Here is a 17,627-nt window from a genome sequence, read left to right on the forward strand (position 1 = left end):
GGGTAACCTATGTGGGTTGGAGTGCTGCCCTGCAGTAGCGTGGCCTGAGCGGCGTGGGGGTTCAAGATCAAGCACCAACGTGGCCCCGCCGATCAGGGTATCCCCGGGCTAGAGGATGAACAAGCCCCTAAATCAGGATTTGGTCCCGGGGTCCCATGACCCGAGGCAGCAGGTGGAAGGTGTTCAGCTCGGCTTAGTTCATGTACAGGCGCCTGCGGTTGGCACCCAGGGGGCCCGGCCCCTTGCTCAGCCAACACAAGGTCCTCCTCGCTAGACAGTTCATCCTGGTTGAGAGGAGCAGTTGCACTCGTTGATGGGTTGTCAACAGGAGGGCCTGAAGTGGGGGACCCCACCACTGCTTTCAGCAGGCTACGGTGCACCTGTCTTGACTTATCCTCCTGACCCACTGGGGCAATGGTGTACACTGCGCCGCCGTCGGGCGGGGCCCGTAGGACCGTATAGGTTACGGGGCTCCATTGGTCATGGATTTTATGGCGCCCACGGATCCCCACCTCACGCATACCATCCCGAACCCGTTTATCATGCCTATTCTTGCGGTAAGCTGCTGCTGCAGCTAGGCGTTCCTTCGCTCCGTCGAAAGCGGTTTGAAGCCTCGCCTGATGCTCTTGTAACCAGTCACACACACGTCCTCCAACCGGGTCCCGAACCCGCCCCAACAGGAAATCGACTGGTAATTGTGGATCCTGTCCGAACATCAAGAAATGAGGGGAGTCCCCCGTGGCCTGGTGTGGTGTAGTGTTGTAACAGAAGACCACCTGAGGTAAGCATGCAGCCCAATCTCGTTTCCGAGAGGCCGGCAGAGTACGCAGCAGATTGTGTAAGGTGCGGTTAAAACGCTCACATTGCCCGTTGCCAGCGGGATGGTAGGGAGTCGTACGAGATTTTTGAATACCGTACATGCTACACAGTTGTTGTACCAAGAGGCCTTCGAAACAGCGCCCTTGGTCAGAGTGCACACGTGCCGGTATGCCAAACCGGTAGAACCACTCGTTGACCAACACCTGGGCCACAGTTGGAGCCCTTTGGTCGAGAGTGGGGACAGCAATCGAGTACTTACTGAAAATATCAGTAATTACCAGCACGTTCTCGATTCCCCGGTGAGTGGGTTCAAGGGTGGTGAAATCCACTGCAATGATCTCGTTGGGCCGAGACGCTAAGAGATGGCCCATGTAGGTCGCGGCTAAGGGCCGCAAATCCTTGGTCAACTGACACCTGAGGCACTTCGCACACCACTGGTGCACCTCTGCGGTCATTCCGTGCCAATAACACCTCTGCCTGATCAGTTCCACGGTTCGGCCAATGCCCTGGTGCCCATGCTCTTGGTGCAGTTAGGTAAGTACCTCAGTTTTCAACGAGGACGGCAAGACCAACTGTCTGCACTCTTCGCCCCCATTGGGCTGGAACACCTTGCGATAAAGCACCCCCCCTCCTCGTCTACAAACCGGTCCCACTGTTGCAACAGTTTCAGAACCTGGGGTGCAAGCTGTTTTCGGTCCTCCCGAGTGGGCCGCTGCCGGGCTCTCCAGAAGACCAACGCCTTAGCAATGGTCGGCTAGGATTTGCATAAAAGCAGAGACATTGGTTCTATTTGTGGTTTGTTCTGTGTTTTGATCTTGTTACTTCACTCTGAAATGTGCCACATGTTTGCCGTACTGTATGAATGAGAGTATGTGTATGAGTGCTTTGACTGAATGAGCAGTGAGTTTCCTTTTTGAAGTAAAACAGCAGCCAGCGTCAGGACACTACACTCTACCGAACCCCCGGAAAGATTTGATCCATCTGTGGTGAGTTCTTCATTATTGGCTTTGGGGTCTAGTGTGGGTTAAGATGTCGCGAGAGGGCTCTGAGCTATCACACCAGGAACTCCTGGATTTAGAAGGAACGTGGTAAGAGTACCAACTCGAATGGCCCCAGTAGTGAAGCTGGGGGTATCTCTGCACAATCTATTACTCAGGGTGCAGAGCGATTGATATTCGTTCCAAGAGAAAAGAAATGTCCCTACTTTCGAGGTAGCACTGGTATAAGGGTAGAGGAATGGATTGAGGAAGCCACGGCTTGCATGCGGGCCCGCCACCTGTCTGGAATTGACAGGGCTTACTTCTTGCTTGATCATTTGGAAAGTGAAGCGAGGGAAGAGATTTGCTACAGGCCCAGGGAAGAGAGGGAAGATCCGTAGGCAATTCTGAAGATCTTGCGAGAGTTATATGGCTGCACCCAATCTTATGTAGCCCTGCAGGAAGCATTCTTTTCACGAAAGCAGCAGGAGGGCGAGTCTTTGTTAGAATTCTCCATTGCTTTAATGACACTCATGGACAAGGTGAAGCGTCGTGCACCTGAAGGTCTTATCAATTCAGATGTTTTGCTTAGGGATCAGTTTGTGAAAGATGGGGAAAAGAAAAAGATGGGGAAGGATCTGGAAACAAATTGGGGTCTGTAATTGAACCCGGGTCCCTGGTGTAATGATATGGCTTCTTAGCCCACTAAGCCATGGCACCCCAGTATTTTTTATTTTCTGTGTTTCTCTGCTCTGTCACCGCAGTAATTCAGGAGCGCAGAGGATAAATCAGGAAGCCCAGGACTTCAGGGACAACGGTCGGGACAGAGAAGAGATCCAGCTGCAGGATTTGGAATCAAAAGTTGCGCTCTGGAGTTTCAGCAACCAGAGTATGTCACAATTCTGTTGAAGATTAAAAATTCAAGATTCAAGAGTTTTATAATCATTGACATTGGAGGCAATTAAATTGTGTGTGGAGCAACAACACTGCGTAGTCTCAAGTAGTAAAAGTGCTTGACCCCCCCCCTATAAATTGACAACCGAATAATTCTAAAACAGTGTGAGATTCCTCTAATTCAAGCTTAAAGGGACAATGTGTGAGATTTTTAGTTGTTTATTTCCAGAATTCATGCTGCCTATTCACGAATGTTACCTTTTTCATGAATACTTACCACCACCATCAAATTGTAAGTATTCATTATGACTGGAAAAATTGCATTTTTCATACATGAAAAGGGGGATCTTCTCCATGGTCCGCCATTTTGAATTTCCAAAAATAGCCATTTTTAGCTGTAAAAATGACTCTACTTGGACCATACTAGAAAATATTTGTTTATTACTTAGTAAACTTTCATGTAAATATCAAATTTAGTGATAGCCAACCCAGTTTCAATGAGCAGCATAGTTGCAGTACCTTTTTTGACCATTTCCTGCACAGTGTCCCTTTAATTCGAGTGTTGTTGATATTTTTCAACAGATGTAATTCTTGAAAGGCCATTCTGAAGATGTTTTTAGTAGGAGAGCAACTTTTATGTCCCGACTGTCTTTATTCTCTGATTCTCACTGCAACGTAAATGAGAATGCATTCAACATGTAGGCCTATCGGTGGCTCTTATTTTTGATGTGCCTATCTTCTCTTAGGTCCTTTCTGGCATTCCAGTGTCATTGACAAGAACCTGGTGGATGCCTATGTGCCCTTCCTTCCATTGGAGTTCAAGCATGTGGTTCAGTGTGTCTTGGCCGAGATGGAATCCAGAGGCAGAAAGCAAGACCAGAATGTGGCTAAACGCATGGCACAAGACATGATGCCAACCAATACAGGCTTTTTTTGCACAAAAGGCTGCAAGACCATCTCCAATCGGCTGGATTACTACATCTAGTACCCTCAGTGGAGGTGTTGACTGTAGAAAGTGACTTTTTTTTAGGTAAGGTGATATAGCCTATTGCCTGTCTTTTCTTGTTTTTGTTGTTGTTGTTTTTTAAAGAATTTTGAGGGGCCTTCATGCCTTAATTTTCATAGGACAGTGTGAAATGTGAATTATGTACAGTATGTGTGTGTGAATGCAGTGAATAGTGAAGGTGCATCTGCTTGAGAAATACTGTATGCTTTTGGTAAATAATCAGATTCATTACCTCAGTGTATCACTTGAAAGGTGCACCACTGCACTACATAAGCAAATAACTGTGAATAAAGTGTGTCTATTTTCTATCTTGTAAAAAGACTATTCTTTTTTCAAATTGGAGGATTAGCTACTCGACAGACTTTCACAATTATGTTCTGCTTTTGATGAACAGTGAGTATTATGTTGATTAAAATATATCTGTCCCTTTTTAATGTTTATATGCCTGAAACATGTTATTGCTACCCTGATGAAGCCAGACTATATCATGAAAAGTATAGTCTTACAATGCACCATTGACAAAGGTCGTGAAATCAAAAATCAAACTGTTGAATTGCATGTAATTCTTTATCGTGCTACCCTCCCTAACAGCTTGTTACACAGGGGGGAAAAAACAGATAAACACAGGTAGAGTGGTGTGATTGAGGAACGGATTTTGTGTCCTTTTGGATTTCTTCCTATGGTCCAGTGCTAGACACACTTGCAAAGTAAAAAAATATTTTCTATTACTAGGTTGATATGCCTTCAGGGCTAGATTATTGCAGTTTTGTGCTGTTTATAAGTTATAGTGGAAGTGGAAGAGGGACAATTTCAACTTGTTTGCATACATTCTGAGAATTAGAAGACCTTTTATATTTTGCTTGGATTCATGAAGAAAAAAGACTTTCTATTTAAAAACAATGGAAAAATCATTGTGATACCACCCTTGAACAATCACAACGGCAAACAAAAGAAAAGAAGAAATACACAGGACAAGAGATTTATTTTTGAAAGAAGTCTTATTTCATTTCAGATTGTGCCACAGAACATTCCGAGAGCTTGATCTATGTGAAAGCGACACAGCAAAAATCAGTGATGATGAGAACCAAGTTAACATTCCTTTTTTGGTAGGCATATGTGGGCATCACACACACTTCAGTCCCTTCGGTCTCATACGTACAGTTGTGCTGCCTCCTTAATTACTGTTTTCCTTTTTTTTTTAAAGGAATAGAATGTGTAGATACTGCAGCCTGAGAGGGCTAACACATCGCTTTTCAAATATATTACTGGAATGATGTATAAAACTGCCATCTTTTTTTCTGTGGACGCCATTTGGCCTTTCCTTGTTTTGTTTTTTCTTCTTCTCATTTTTGACGCAAACGCAATCAATTATTTTTATGAAGTGGAAATGTTGAAAAGCTTAGCACTGTGATCGAAAAAAACAAATTTACAAAAGGCAAACTTTTTGTCTTTAATTTGTTTTTTCATCTGAGGGTGTAGTTGAGATTACAAACAGCATTTGCCAGTGAGTAGCTCCTATTTGCTCATTTTTCATTCATCTTTTTTGATGGCAGTAAACCTCATTTGCAGGTCAACATACGTAGGAGCATGTTTGTTGTGACTGTGTGACATCTAGCTTGTAAAAAAATGTGTTTTTGAGCGTCATTTGCGAACAATACATCTCAGCTAACAGTAGAATTGCACAAAAGATGGGCATCATACCAAATTGCCCATTTAAAGGTTTCTTGACCATATTATTTCATATAATTTATTTATCATTTAATCATACAATCATTCACATCCTTGACGTTGTCTTCTCAGTGACATATCCCAGTGTAGATAGGTACCTTATCATGCCCCGTACCAGTCTTGGTTGTTATGAAAACTATCTAAGAAGGCCATTACAAAACAAACAATCCATAAATGCATACCAAAAGAGTTCCTTCAATCTCGTCTCACAGTAAGGAACAAACACAGTATAAACACAAAGAATACTGAACCCATTGACCTTAAAAGAACAGCCCACCATTTTTGGAAATATGCTCATCTCCCACCTCCCCTTAATTGGTCCACACTGCACACACGGCTATTCTTCTAGCCGTTCCCCGATTCTGGTGATATTACTTCGGTAACACTTTAGAATAATGGATGCAAAAAAGCATTATAAAGACTTAATAAATAATTAACTATTGATGAACAAAACATTAACAAACGTTTGTAAATGATTAGGAAATGTGAACAAATGCTTGTAAATGACTAGGAAATGTTATGTTAATATTTCATATTTATCAAACATTTACAAGTTGCTTGTAAATTAATAAAATAGTCTGTTATAAGGTGTGTAAAATATTGAATATATCATTTTTAGATGTTTTATAAAGCATTAATAAAGCTTAGTTAATAATAAAAACATTTGTTAATGTTTTATTCATCATTAGTTAATTATTTACTGAGTCTTTACTAAGGAACATTATTATAAAGTGTTACCATTACTTCTCAACATGTATAATTGAACCTGATGCTAACAAAAACTGAATAGTACCAATTAGTTCCATTTGCCTCAATGATGTATGCTAAGAGAAGCAATATCACGAGAATCACGAGAACAACTGGAAGAACGGGCAAGGCATAACGCAATTATCTAACTCAGGGGTGGGGAACCTATGTCTCGAGGGCCATTTGCGACCCATGAAATATGACATCTTAAGAAATACATTTGCAATACAATTAAGCTATATTCAGGGGACCTAGAGAAGGTGGGTCTGTTTTAAAGGTTGCTGCCTTCAATATAGGCCTTCAGTGCAGGGGGAAATCCTGGTTTGTGTTCATAGTACGGCTCTCTGAGGACTTTTACGGCCCTCGGATGAATTTGAAGTTGCCCCTCGAATTAAAAAGTTTCCTCACCCCTGATTTAACTCAAGGGGAGGTGTAAAATGAGCATATTTCCAAAAATGGTGAAGTGTTAATACTGAACCAAGACGGCTATAAAGGTGTGTTACTCTGAAGTTACATCAGCCAAGAGAGAGCCCAGGACGCAAGCAAACAGTGCTGTAGCGGAATTCAGCACAGCATCGCCATAGTAACACGTCGATGCGTACAAAACTAGACTCAGTAAGGGGTCTGTTCAGCTTAGAAACACAGATCTTGTCTTACGATTTCAAGAAATTCACAGCAACAAAAAGGTCAAGGTTCTCTTAATCACCATTACAGTAGTCATGGTTTCTTTTGGCAGAGTGAGGAGAAATATTACAAACATGTAAAAATACAGTATATTTTCATCATTCAATTAGCATTTCACTTATTTACAAAACACGTTAAAAGTCATTCCTCGTGACGAGGATCAGAACATTCATTCAAAGTACTTATGCAATCTAAAGCAGAACACTGGGTGACGGCAACGTTGATGCGGTTCTGTTGCTTTGGGTGAAGTCAGATGAACATTCGAAAGGGAAGTTGACAAGTATCAAGCTCACCCACCTTGAAGACTATAGATTTATCAGAGAGATTTCTATGAGTGGCCTCCAATCCTTTTATACCATCACTTCAAAATGATTATGATGAAGACATTTCTCACAAAGAATCTGAAAACACCCCCATTGTTTAAATACCTTTTAAGGTAATACCTTGGGTGGAGGTGGATTGTTTGTGCAGTGAGTGCTTTTCGTTTGGTAGTATCTTCGATCTCTTGTATTACCATAAATGTAACCTACAGAGACATTCATAAAGGGTCAGCCGTATACACTTCCCACCAGCAGTACGATGGCTGTTTCTCAAAGTCAAGGATCCTGGCCTTGCTAGGACGCAAAAACGCCCAGTGATTGGATACTCCGCAGAGTTCACCAAAGAGTATCCAATCACTGGGCGTTTCACATCCTGTGAGATACAGCCATAGGGTCTTTCTCAAAGCCTAGGCCAGTGTCCTTCCAAGTGTATCAGCCTAATTAGTCACGCCCAGTGATTGGATACCCTTTATTAGTCACACCCAGTGATTGGATATTCTGTAGAGTTCACCAAAAAATATCCAATCACTGGGCGTGACTACTTAGGCTGATACATTACATTACATTACATTTCTTAGCTGACGCTTTCATTTGTTCAAAGCGACTTACAACTATTATTTTTCAGGATATTGGTTACAGTCCCTGGAGCAATGTGGGGTTAGGTGCCTTGCTCAAGGGCACTTCAGCCATGGATGGAGGTGTAGGGAGAGGTCGTGGGGGATTCGAACCGGCAACCCCTAGATTGAAAGACCAACTCTCTAACCACTAGGCCATGGCTGCCCTGATACACTTGGAAGGACACTGGCCTAGGCTTTGAGAAAGACCCATAGTGTCAAAAGCCCAGTTCAGAAGAAAAGACCATGCCACAGTTTCCCTCCAACACAGGTGACACTGGGCGCAATTACATGCGAGGAATATTCCGATGCTAAATGGAATGGTGGCAGTATTCGGTTTGTGCGCAATTCAGTATTTCAGAGGTATTCCGGTAGCAGCGCTCTTCCACACATGTAAACGGAGTATTCCGTAACTTGTTTTAAACCAAATACTGACAATATTCCACTTGAAACCGGAATTTGAATGTGTGCATCTAACTGTGCTCATGGAGTAACTAGGCCTACCTGTCTTGAGTACTCAGTGCGGTCAGCTGATTCTGAGCTGGTTGGTTCAAATTTGTGGGAAGGTGATTTTTTCCTCCTGAGCCTGGGGTTGACACCTCTGCATGCCAGACTTCATTAGTTTACCAGGTTGGAGTGGAGAAGGTGATGTTGTAGTGCTTAGCCCAGCGTGAGAACACCTGCTTCTCGGTGATGAAGCGGTGGTGGTTTCCGCGCCGACCTCGCTCGTTCTGCAGGTACATGGCGCACTCGTCTGATCCGCGAGGCTTGTAGTAGTGGTACGGCATACGCTTGGACTGCTTCCGCCTGGAACACACACACACACACACACACACACACACACACACACACACACACACACACACACACACACACACACACAAAGGAAGTTAAACAGGAAGTGGGCTTTTGATACACACATAGGGTGCATCCCAATATGTGTCCTTGCCTCCTCCACTTGTGCTTGTCTCCTCGTCCCTCCTCCTGGCCCCTCCTCCGTGGAGAAAACGATAAAGTTTCCCAGCTGTCAGCCTCGCCACAACAACTTTTGAGGGACAGTTTTTCATTCACCATCCCAATTGCAAATGAGAAAAAGACTTTACAATTGAGCTTTTGCAAGATATTGAAATATAATGCTGTTGTCAGTGATGTCATCATGGCGAGAAGCAAGTGGAGGAGGCAAGTGGAAGAGGCAAGGTCACATATTGGGATGCACCCACACAAATAAGCCTCGCTAGAGGTGCTGGATGTAGGTATGGGGTGTTGTACATCAGTTATGTCAGCCTCAAAACTATTCCTTTTTTGGGGCCTTTTGTGTCCTTATTGGATAGGGAAGTAGAGAGAAGCCATTGTCATCATGCCATGGGCCATCAATTAAAATAGTCTTCGAAGCAATATAGTGAGCCATTCGACCCAAGGTGTAGGCTATTTCTTGCGATTTTGTGCGCGCAGGCACACACTCACACTCACAGACCAACCTCATCATCACCAACCACAGGTGTGTGTTTGTGTGTGTATGAGAGAGAGATCTGACTTTGGCTAAATGTATGTAAGCATGTACACTATGGTTAATATAGGCCTTCTGTGTGCAATGATGTGTGTAATGTCTGTGTTTTCTGTACTTATTTATGTATGCTACTGGACACCTTGATTACTCTACTCTACTCTACACACACACACACACACACACACACACACACACACACACACACACACACACACACACACACACACACACACACACACACACACACACACACACAGTAAGATAGGGGGGGGGTCATAATAACACACACAGCCTTTAGAGATTCTCAGCAAGATTGCAATCCCACTTACAAGCAGCAGAGGATTTAAAAAACGGCTGATTTAAAAATGATTGACATAGACTGTGCTGAGCAAGAGCCACAGCGCTGTACCTGCATGAACAAGATCTTTCAATGGGTTTTCCACAACAAAAGCCATGCTCAATGTCAGGCATCTGAGACAAGAAAGAGGCAGTTGAATAGTTTGTTCTCGTGACTCTCGTCAGTGTCACTTCAAACACTATACTAACACACCTCCTGAATACTGAAACAATCTCCTTCACAAGACCCTCCGCCCTCCGGGCAATGTTGGTTTTACAACTCAAAATGAGATATAGCACACAGGCTTTAGGCTTTCTTCAACCCCTTTCACTGTCCGCTATAGCCTTTAGTAAACTACACAAACATGCCAAGTGGCCAAAAAATACTTTTGCTGGGTGAGTTGGTCTAGCCTTGGTCCTTGTAACGCCTCTCAGATTCTTTAAGTATAGAGATATGCCATTGTAATAGGTTGCTATGGGCACCTAACATGACCAGGTTCCGGTCTGCCTAAAGGGGCGTGTCATAATACTCCTAGCATTGAATAGAACAGTCCTTAGGTCTGCCTAGGTCTGCCTAAAGGGGGATTTCCCCCCTCTCCCCCTTGCAATAATAGAACCCGGAAACAATGGGCCAATGGAACCTCTCTCTCTCTACTCTCTCTGGTAACGCCTCTCAGATACGTAGAACTACACAGTCTTCCTGCGTTAGTAGGCTAGGTCTTGATGCTATGATATTAGGCTATGCTATGATCTTTTCCACCGTTATCTTTTCTTTAATTACTGTCTTTGTTTGTGTGTGTGTGCGTGTGCACTTTCTCATGTGAACCCCGAACAATTGGCGCCACGCGGCAGACTGCAGAGCTGATGTGGGAATGTGTATATGTGCATGTGTATTTTGAAAGTGCCTTGAATTCAACTTCATAGTTGTGATACTGCACTATATACATGCATGCTCTATTGTATTGTATTGTAAGATTGCCACAACAGGCACCAACCAGGTCCCACCAATCATTACAGAATGTTTTTTTTCCCCAGCAGTGTCATTCAGGGGGGTAAAGTGTGACTGAGTCACTAAGGCCCCATGTACTGTATATATTGGGGCCCCACACACAGTCCGGTTTATGAAGATAAAAGGCTGGGGGGCCATTGGAGCTGATTGCACATAAGGCCCAAACTTTGCTGCTACGCCCCTGTTTCCCCCACTATGTTTGAATCTTTGGAGCTGACTTTCGCAGGACGGTGGAAATGAAATGTGGTCTTTTGATTGGTCATGGCATCGGCCAAGGCAGTGCAGACGCAGTTTGAACCATAACAACAACGGTGTGGTCCCACCCACAGCCATCAGCTATCTTGACTGAGTGATTCCAGACTACAGTAATAGTTTCATGTTTTAATCTCCTGCTTACCCGCAGTAATTTGGCGGCACCATTCCGTAAACCTTGATGTTGTCACACAGCTCGATGGCAATTACCATGGTGAACCAGCCAGTGCTGAGCCAGGAACGAGACTTCTCTCTTTATGAACAAATTCACACACACACAGACACACACAGACACACACACACACACACACACACACAGACACACACACACCCATTCAAAAGAGTGATTAACAGGAAAATGTCACTTACTTTTATAGGATCAAACTATGAGCAATGCTTTTGATTCAGCTGAGGATAAGGCTAATGCAATAGTATGATAAAAGGATGCACATTGAACAAACAATGAGACAAATTAAAGATCTTACAAATACTACAACAACGCCCAATAACATTGTCATAATGCATGAGAACATGTTAGGAAAACAATGTTTAAAAATATTCATACCTTTTTATATACAACAGGTTGAATATTTTAGGATAATAGGATAACAATGTTGAATAATATTCATACTTTTTTATACAATACTGGTTAAATAATTTAGGACAGATTAAATAGTATTCATACCTTTTCATATCAAACCAGCTAAATATTTTTATGCTCATACTAGTGAGAAATTGCAGCCATATCGCCACACCCACTAACCCCACCCATTTTCATGTTTTTCATGCTACCAACAGATTTCCAGTTGGTTAATTCCTGTTAGGCTGCCCATAGCGTACCCAAACAGTAATGGCGCCGCCCTTGTAACTGTGGAAAAGACGGTGGATACCTGTCTCGGCCAGTCTCCCTCTGGAAGAGCGAGTCGAACTTCTTCATCTTGCTGGGCGTGATGGTGTAGAAGGACACGTTCCTGTACGTGGCGCTGACCCTCTGGATGAGGCGGAACAGCGTGCCCTTGGCGTCGCGCCCTATCTTGGTGGGCGGGCCCCAGAAGACGACGGACATGTCCGTGGTCGACAGGTTGAGGAACTCGGCCGGCCGGCGGACCACACGGAAGACGCTGGAGTGGGCCACCACGCGCAGGGTGGTGCGGTTGCCCACGTCCCGCTCGAAGCCGGAGGTGGGCGCGTCGTTCATGCGGATCACGCACTCCGAGCCGTCGATCTCCCGGCCCGCCCCGCTGCCCAGGACGTGGCTGGAGCTGGTCACCAGGGCGCAGTGGCCACAGTGCAGCGAGAATGTCTGCAAAGACGCGCACACGCACACGTGTGGACACACACACACACACACACACAGACACACACACACACACGTACAAAGAGCATTTATGCACTACACACAGGTGATGTTTCACTTGCACAGTTCGCCACCCAGGGCTACAACTAGAGACCTCCCAATCACAGCCACCTTCCAGCATAGGAGTACACATTCTACCACCAAAGTCTAGTAATTAGCACATTACACACACACACACACACACACACACACACACACACACACACACACACACACACACACACACACACACACACACACACACACACACACCCGATTGCCTTGATACATTATGCACAGGTGATGTTTCCCAGGTCATCAGGGCACAGGGGTCACAGCGCAGCAAGAATGTTTCTACACAACACAAGCACTAATGTGATTGCATTTATACATTATGCGCTGGCTATGTTTACATAGTGAGATTGATGATGATCTCCTGACTGATGATAAGCCCTTATTATCATGCCAAGGACGGAAATGAAGCCTCATCAACATTCATTTTATGGAGGTTGTGTCGTCACTATGAGAGCACAGCACACAGTGTACAATGAAAATTGCATTAATTGGGGGCCCTGTGGCGCAGCGTGCTAAGCCCCCCACATTCGGGCTTGCATGCCCAGGGTTTAGAATCCGGCCTGGGTCATTTGCCATCCCTACCCCATCTCTCTCTCCACATTCGCTTCCTATTGCTCTTCACTGTCCTATCTGAAATAAAGGCGGAAAAGCCCATAAAAAAACACATTTTAAAAAAAGAAAAGAAAATTGCATTCATCACTCAGCTGCGAAAGGGGAGTAGCTCCACAGGCACCCAAGGGAGCAGTGTAGAGTTCTGCTACAGGGTACTGGTTATTTACGTATTTTCGGAAAAAAGGTTCGCACAGTTTGGATTTTTTTCTTCTTTAAGTTATTTCTTCTTCTTTTTATTTATCCATTCATTGGCAATGACGTTTCGACCTCTCGGTCTTCCTCAGATTCACTAACAAACACAGGCTTGGCTGAAAGAAGAAAAAAATCCAAACTGTGCGAACCTTTTTTCCAAAAATCTTTTTGTTCAGCACCAGGGATTGTGCACAAGTAACTCTACAACTGGTTATTTACTTCCCTCGCTCGCTCACCTGGCAGCGTCAGGAATCAAACCAGCAACTCTCGGGCTACATGGCGGGTTCCCTAACCGCTTGCTCATGATGACACACACTTAGATCATCTCAGGTGATAAGAGACAACTCTTTCAACAGGCAATAGAATTCTTCTTCTAGACTTCTCTGGCTCTGTCATTTTGAAATATCATTATAGCTGACTGGGTTTGAAACTCACATTGTTTCCATAGACAGGAACGTAGGTGTCTCGTCTTGTGAACCACGTCTCGAAATTGGTACAGAATATCGTCCTCATTGATTTGAGATTACACTACACTACATCACACTTAGCTGACGCTTTTATCCAAAGCGACTTACAATTATGTATAGGCTGTTTGTTAAATTCCCTGAGTAATGTGGGGTTAAGGGCACCTCAGCCATGGAGTGAGACAGGGAGTGGAAGGGTGGGATTCGAATGGGCAACCCTCTGATCTAAAGCCCATCTCCTTTACCATTAGGCATGGCTGCCCACAGCAGATATGGGCTTGAAAAACTCACCTTGTTCCCATAGACAGGAACGTAGGTGTCTCTGGTGGACCAGGTCTTGAGGTTGGTGTTCTTGGAGACATAGTGGTGGTTGCTTGCCCCTACGGAGAAGTAGAGCTGGCTGCCGCTGTTGGAGCTGTAGAGGATGAGCAGCGTGGTGAGGAGGAAGATGGCACCGAAGACAACCATCCGCTGATTCTGATGGCCCTGCTGTTGGCATGGAGGCGGAACAATAAAACAAACATTGGGGTGTTAGTAAAGGGAGCAAATCAGCGCACACTGGTCTTCTTTGCTGGTAGTTTATTTGGTGAACAACGTGTTTCGTTGTGAAACGTGTTGTTCACCAAATAAACTAAAGGCAAAGAACAGTGTGCTGTAATGTATCCTCCCTTTAATTAATTGTACTGCACATCGCCAGCAACTGGACAGTGGTTGTGCACAGGGACTCTGCTTTGAGTAAAACACTGGGATGTTGTTGAGGGATAACAGATCCAGTTGCATGGACCTGTGTAAGCCATTGCATGAAAACATTGAGCTGCTGTCAATTCAGTCCCACAGTACATTTTGCAGTGTTAATTCAACATTTAACAAGTCGACTTAACATCTTCTAGGGTGTATTTAGTCCCAGAGCGCTCTCTGATTGTTGAATTGACATGGCATATTTACTGTGTGTAGAGCAGGCTAGTGTGATGCTGCTGCTGATGACTGGTAGTGCTCTTAATGATTAGAGTAGAATTGTTTAATATTTTCACTGTGTTCTTTTAGAACTGATGTGTTGTGCCTCTGGTCCTGACCGGTAGCCTATTTCAAATGAAACTATTGTATGAATCAGGAAGATCATCCTAACCAGATTATTATATTGTAACATTCTAAGCTTGCATCAGTTTCCAGCTGAAACTATGGGAATGCATAAGAATCAAATGCATTTAATATAGCTAATTGGACTAGCCTATCTCAGTCAAAAGAACGCAATTATCAAAGTAGGCTCGCCTATAGAGTGAATGTAAGAATTGAATACATTTAGACAGCCAGACTATCTTAGTGAAATTAATTCAAAGCTATTATAAAAGCGACAAGCGCAGTATGAACCGATATGACAACAATAACTTGTGCCTTACCTTGTCAACCAAAAGAAATCCCATAGTTCCATTGGTGAGAGAAATACTATCACATTTTCACATCTTCGTCCTTATGTCAAGGAAAGGAGACAAAGGCACATGATCTATGAAAGGTTGCTGCATGCAAAAACGTATAAATATGTTTTTTTCCATTATCAATTCATGCACCTTATGTTCATGCGATGATGGTCCATCTAGTTCTCCTAAAAAGACACGCACACGGTGCAGGCCTTAGGACAACAGCGACTGAACGCATCGCTAAAACATTAAAAGCATTTTGTGAAATTCAAATGTTTCGATAAAAAAACGCATCGCATTTACAGTAATGATGTTGTTGTTCATCGTCTTTAAGACACTGAGCAGCTGCCGCGCAATAGGGTGGCAAAACATCTCACATTGCGCAAGAGAGGTTGCGCTCAACGTTATCACCAGTTCTCATCATTTTTCGCCAGCAGCCTGTCTGGACATGGCCGCCGCCTCTCGACACAAGCGTCGAGATCAAGGAGGTTAAGATATCGGATAACGTTCGTCCATCCGATTATGTCAACACTTATCTGACTTACCTCGACATAACGGTAAAGCCTTCCATCATACGCGCAACACTAGGAAGCCTTCCTCACGTCTCTCTCCGCACCTGCGTACTGGGGACGCCTATTTGCCTTGCGTCATGGTGATGATGAAGCCATACTGCGGTGTATTAAAATACAGAGCGAAATCATTATGGTGGGTCGCGGGTAAACCCCGGCGCGTCTACATCAACGAGAAGTCAAAAGACAAGTGTGAACTCGAGTTCCTCTGCGCATCTAGTTTGCAGCTCGGCTCAATATGGTATAGGGAGGAGATATCTAGTACTGCCCTGGCGTGTTCCAGAGCACTGTGCGCGGATGCTGTTCGCTACATGAACAGTGCAGATGTTTTGGGGTAAAACAAAACATCTGGCCTGGTTGTCTATCTGTAATCCCCCGGCGGCGATGTTGCGCCAGACCGCGTCAGTCATGCGCACTGCCAAATGAAAGCCAATCAGAAGTTGAGCCAGCCAATCGATGGCGAGAAAGGCGGTCGCAACATCGTCCTATGTTTCTCAACATGTTTCCCCGCGAGTTTGCGAAACATAGCGCGATGTTGCGCCCGACCGCGTTTGTCGTCTACGATTGGCTGCAACGGCTCCCTTGTGCCTCCCCTCTGATGGCTTTCATTTTGCAGCAAGATTGTCAACTCGCGCTCAAGCAGGCTTGCAGAACACTCATGTACAAATAATTCGGCCCATCTCTTGAAACAGATAGGCTATATCACTAAAAGTAGGCTAATAAACAAAAAAGTAGGCTACCCAAACCATTTACGATGCAGTAAGCCTACACAAATGCCGTGTCCCATTTCATTTTATTTTATTACCTGGTTTAGCATATCTCTTAAAGCCTGACAAACAGTAGGTTAGGCCTAGGCTAGGAATAGACTTACTCAACGATGCAGTGAGCTCCAGTAGGGTTACGTTAAGTACAATTTCATTTTATTTAGCCTACCTAACCGAAGTAAACACCCGTTTTTATAGACTACAAATGATGTATCATCATGTCATTTTCTTATGGTTTGGCTCATCTCTTGAAACAGATGACAAAAGCATAAACAAAAGCAGGCCTACCCAACAATGCAATAGGCCTACAAATTACGAATTCGTACCATTTCATTTTATTCACATTATCCAAACCTCGAGGTGCAGGTAAGTTGTCCACCTAGTCCATGGCACAAATGTGGCACCGCCTCTACTTCACGACGTCGTTGACGCGCGCGAACACAGTAGCCTATTGAATCGCTGATAGTCCATTGATTGAGCCTCTATGTCGTGATTTAAATAAATAAAAAATGCATTGGCATTAGAGCTGATGGCTACTGATGTGGGGGAAACATCCAGATATATAAAAAACATCCAGATCCCATTAGGCCCTACTAACTAATATCTCCACATGACTTTCATATAGGCCTAGATGTTTAAATGCTATAGGCTACCTGAAGACCCTTGGTTTTATCTCATTTTGCAAGTGCAGTGAGTGAGAAGGATACATTGTAAACATCAGCGTTATTTGCAAAGTAAAACTATAGCCCTACTGCAGGGCAAACTATGAAAGTCAATATGAAACATTAAACGGACATTAGGCCTATGTCACTGAAGTACTAGCCTATTTTAGATGCATTCACAGGGTCACTGAATCCTGTCCTAGCGCTCGCTGAGATAATAAAGGCATGCATGTCAATCTCAATGAGGTAGCCTAAATAGGCCTACACTTAGGCACAGTTAGAGTTTTGTAATAGACAACAACCAGCGAACACTCTTGTCATCATAGCGAAGTTGCCTTGCGCGCTGTCAAATGAAAGCCAATCAGAAGGGAAACAGGGGAGCCGCTGTGGCCAATTGAAGGCGAGAAACGCGGACGGACGCAACATGTTTCGCAAACTCGCTACAGCAGATAAACCGAGAGTGCATCTTAATATGGGACCTTGCCTCCTCCACTTGCCTCCTCCACTCGCTTCTCGTTCTCGTCATGATGACATCACTGACAACAGCATTATATTTCAATATCTTGCAAAAGCTCAATTGTAGAGTCTTTTTCTCGTTTGCAATTGTTATGGTGAATGAAAAATAGTCCCTCAAAAGTTGTTGTG

The 17,627-nt window shown here is 44.1% G+C and overlaps 2 protein-coding genes across 5 annotated transcripts; one reads left to right on the top strand and one right to left on the bottom strand.

Annotated features, from left to right (window-relative positions):
* Positions 1 to 1,848: 1,848 nt before the first annotated feature.
* Positions 1,849 to 4,009, top strand: LOC134458675 (torsin-1A-like). The gene is made up of 3 exons (XM_063211104.1): positions 1,849 to 1,907; positions 2,498 to 2,685; positions 3,437 to 4,009. The coding sequence occupies exons 1-3, from the start codon at positions 1,849 to 1,851 to the stop codon at positions 3,673 to 3,675; spliced, it is 486 nt and encodes a 161-aa protein (XP_063067174.1). The 3' UTR covers positions 3,676 to 4,009.
* Positions 4,010 to 8,005: 3,996 nt separating this feature from the next.
* Positions 8,006 to 15,867, bottom strand: LOC134458783 (alpha-N-acetylgalactosaminide alpha-2,6-sialyltransferase 6-like). Of its 4 annotated transcripts, none has more exons than XM_063211184.1 (6): positions 15,533 to 15,867; positions 14,970 to 15,039; positions 13,864 to 14,058; positions 11,784 to 12,196; positions 11,039 to 11,146; positions 8,006 to 8,596 (listed from the first exon to the last, which is right to left on the bottom strand). In XM_063211184.1, exons 2-6 carry the CDS (start codon positions 14,991 to 14,993, stop codon positions 8,413 to 8,415), a joined length of 924 nt encoding a protein of 307 aa, XP_063067254.1. In that variant the 5' UTR covers positions 14,994 to 15,039; positions 15,533 to 15,867; the 3' UTR covers positions 8,006 to 8,412. The 4 variants fall into 4 exon arrangements, with proteins under 4 accessions (XP_063067254.1, XP_063067252.1, XP_063067255.1 ...); XM_063211182.1 differs by having other exon boundaries at positions 13,864 to 14,061; XM_063211185.1 differs by lacking the exon at positions 14,970 to 15,039 and having other exon boundaries at positions 13,864 to 14,061.
* Between the last annotated feature and the right edge of the window lie 1,760 nt (positions 15,868 to 17,627).

Source organism: Engraulis encrasicolus, chromosome 11, assembly GCF_034702125.1.
Source record: "Engraulis encrasicolus isolate BLACKSEA-1 chromosome 11, IST_EnEncr_1.0, whole genome shotgun sequence".
In the NCBI taxonomy this organism is placed as follows: domain Eukaryota; kingdom Metazoa; phylum Chordata; class Actinopteri; order Clupeiformes; family Engraulidae; genus Engraulis; species Engraulis encrasicolus.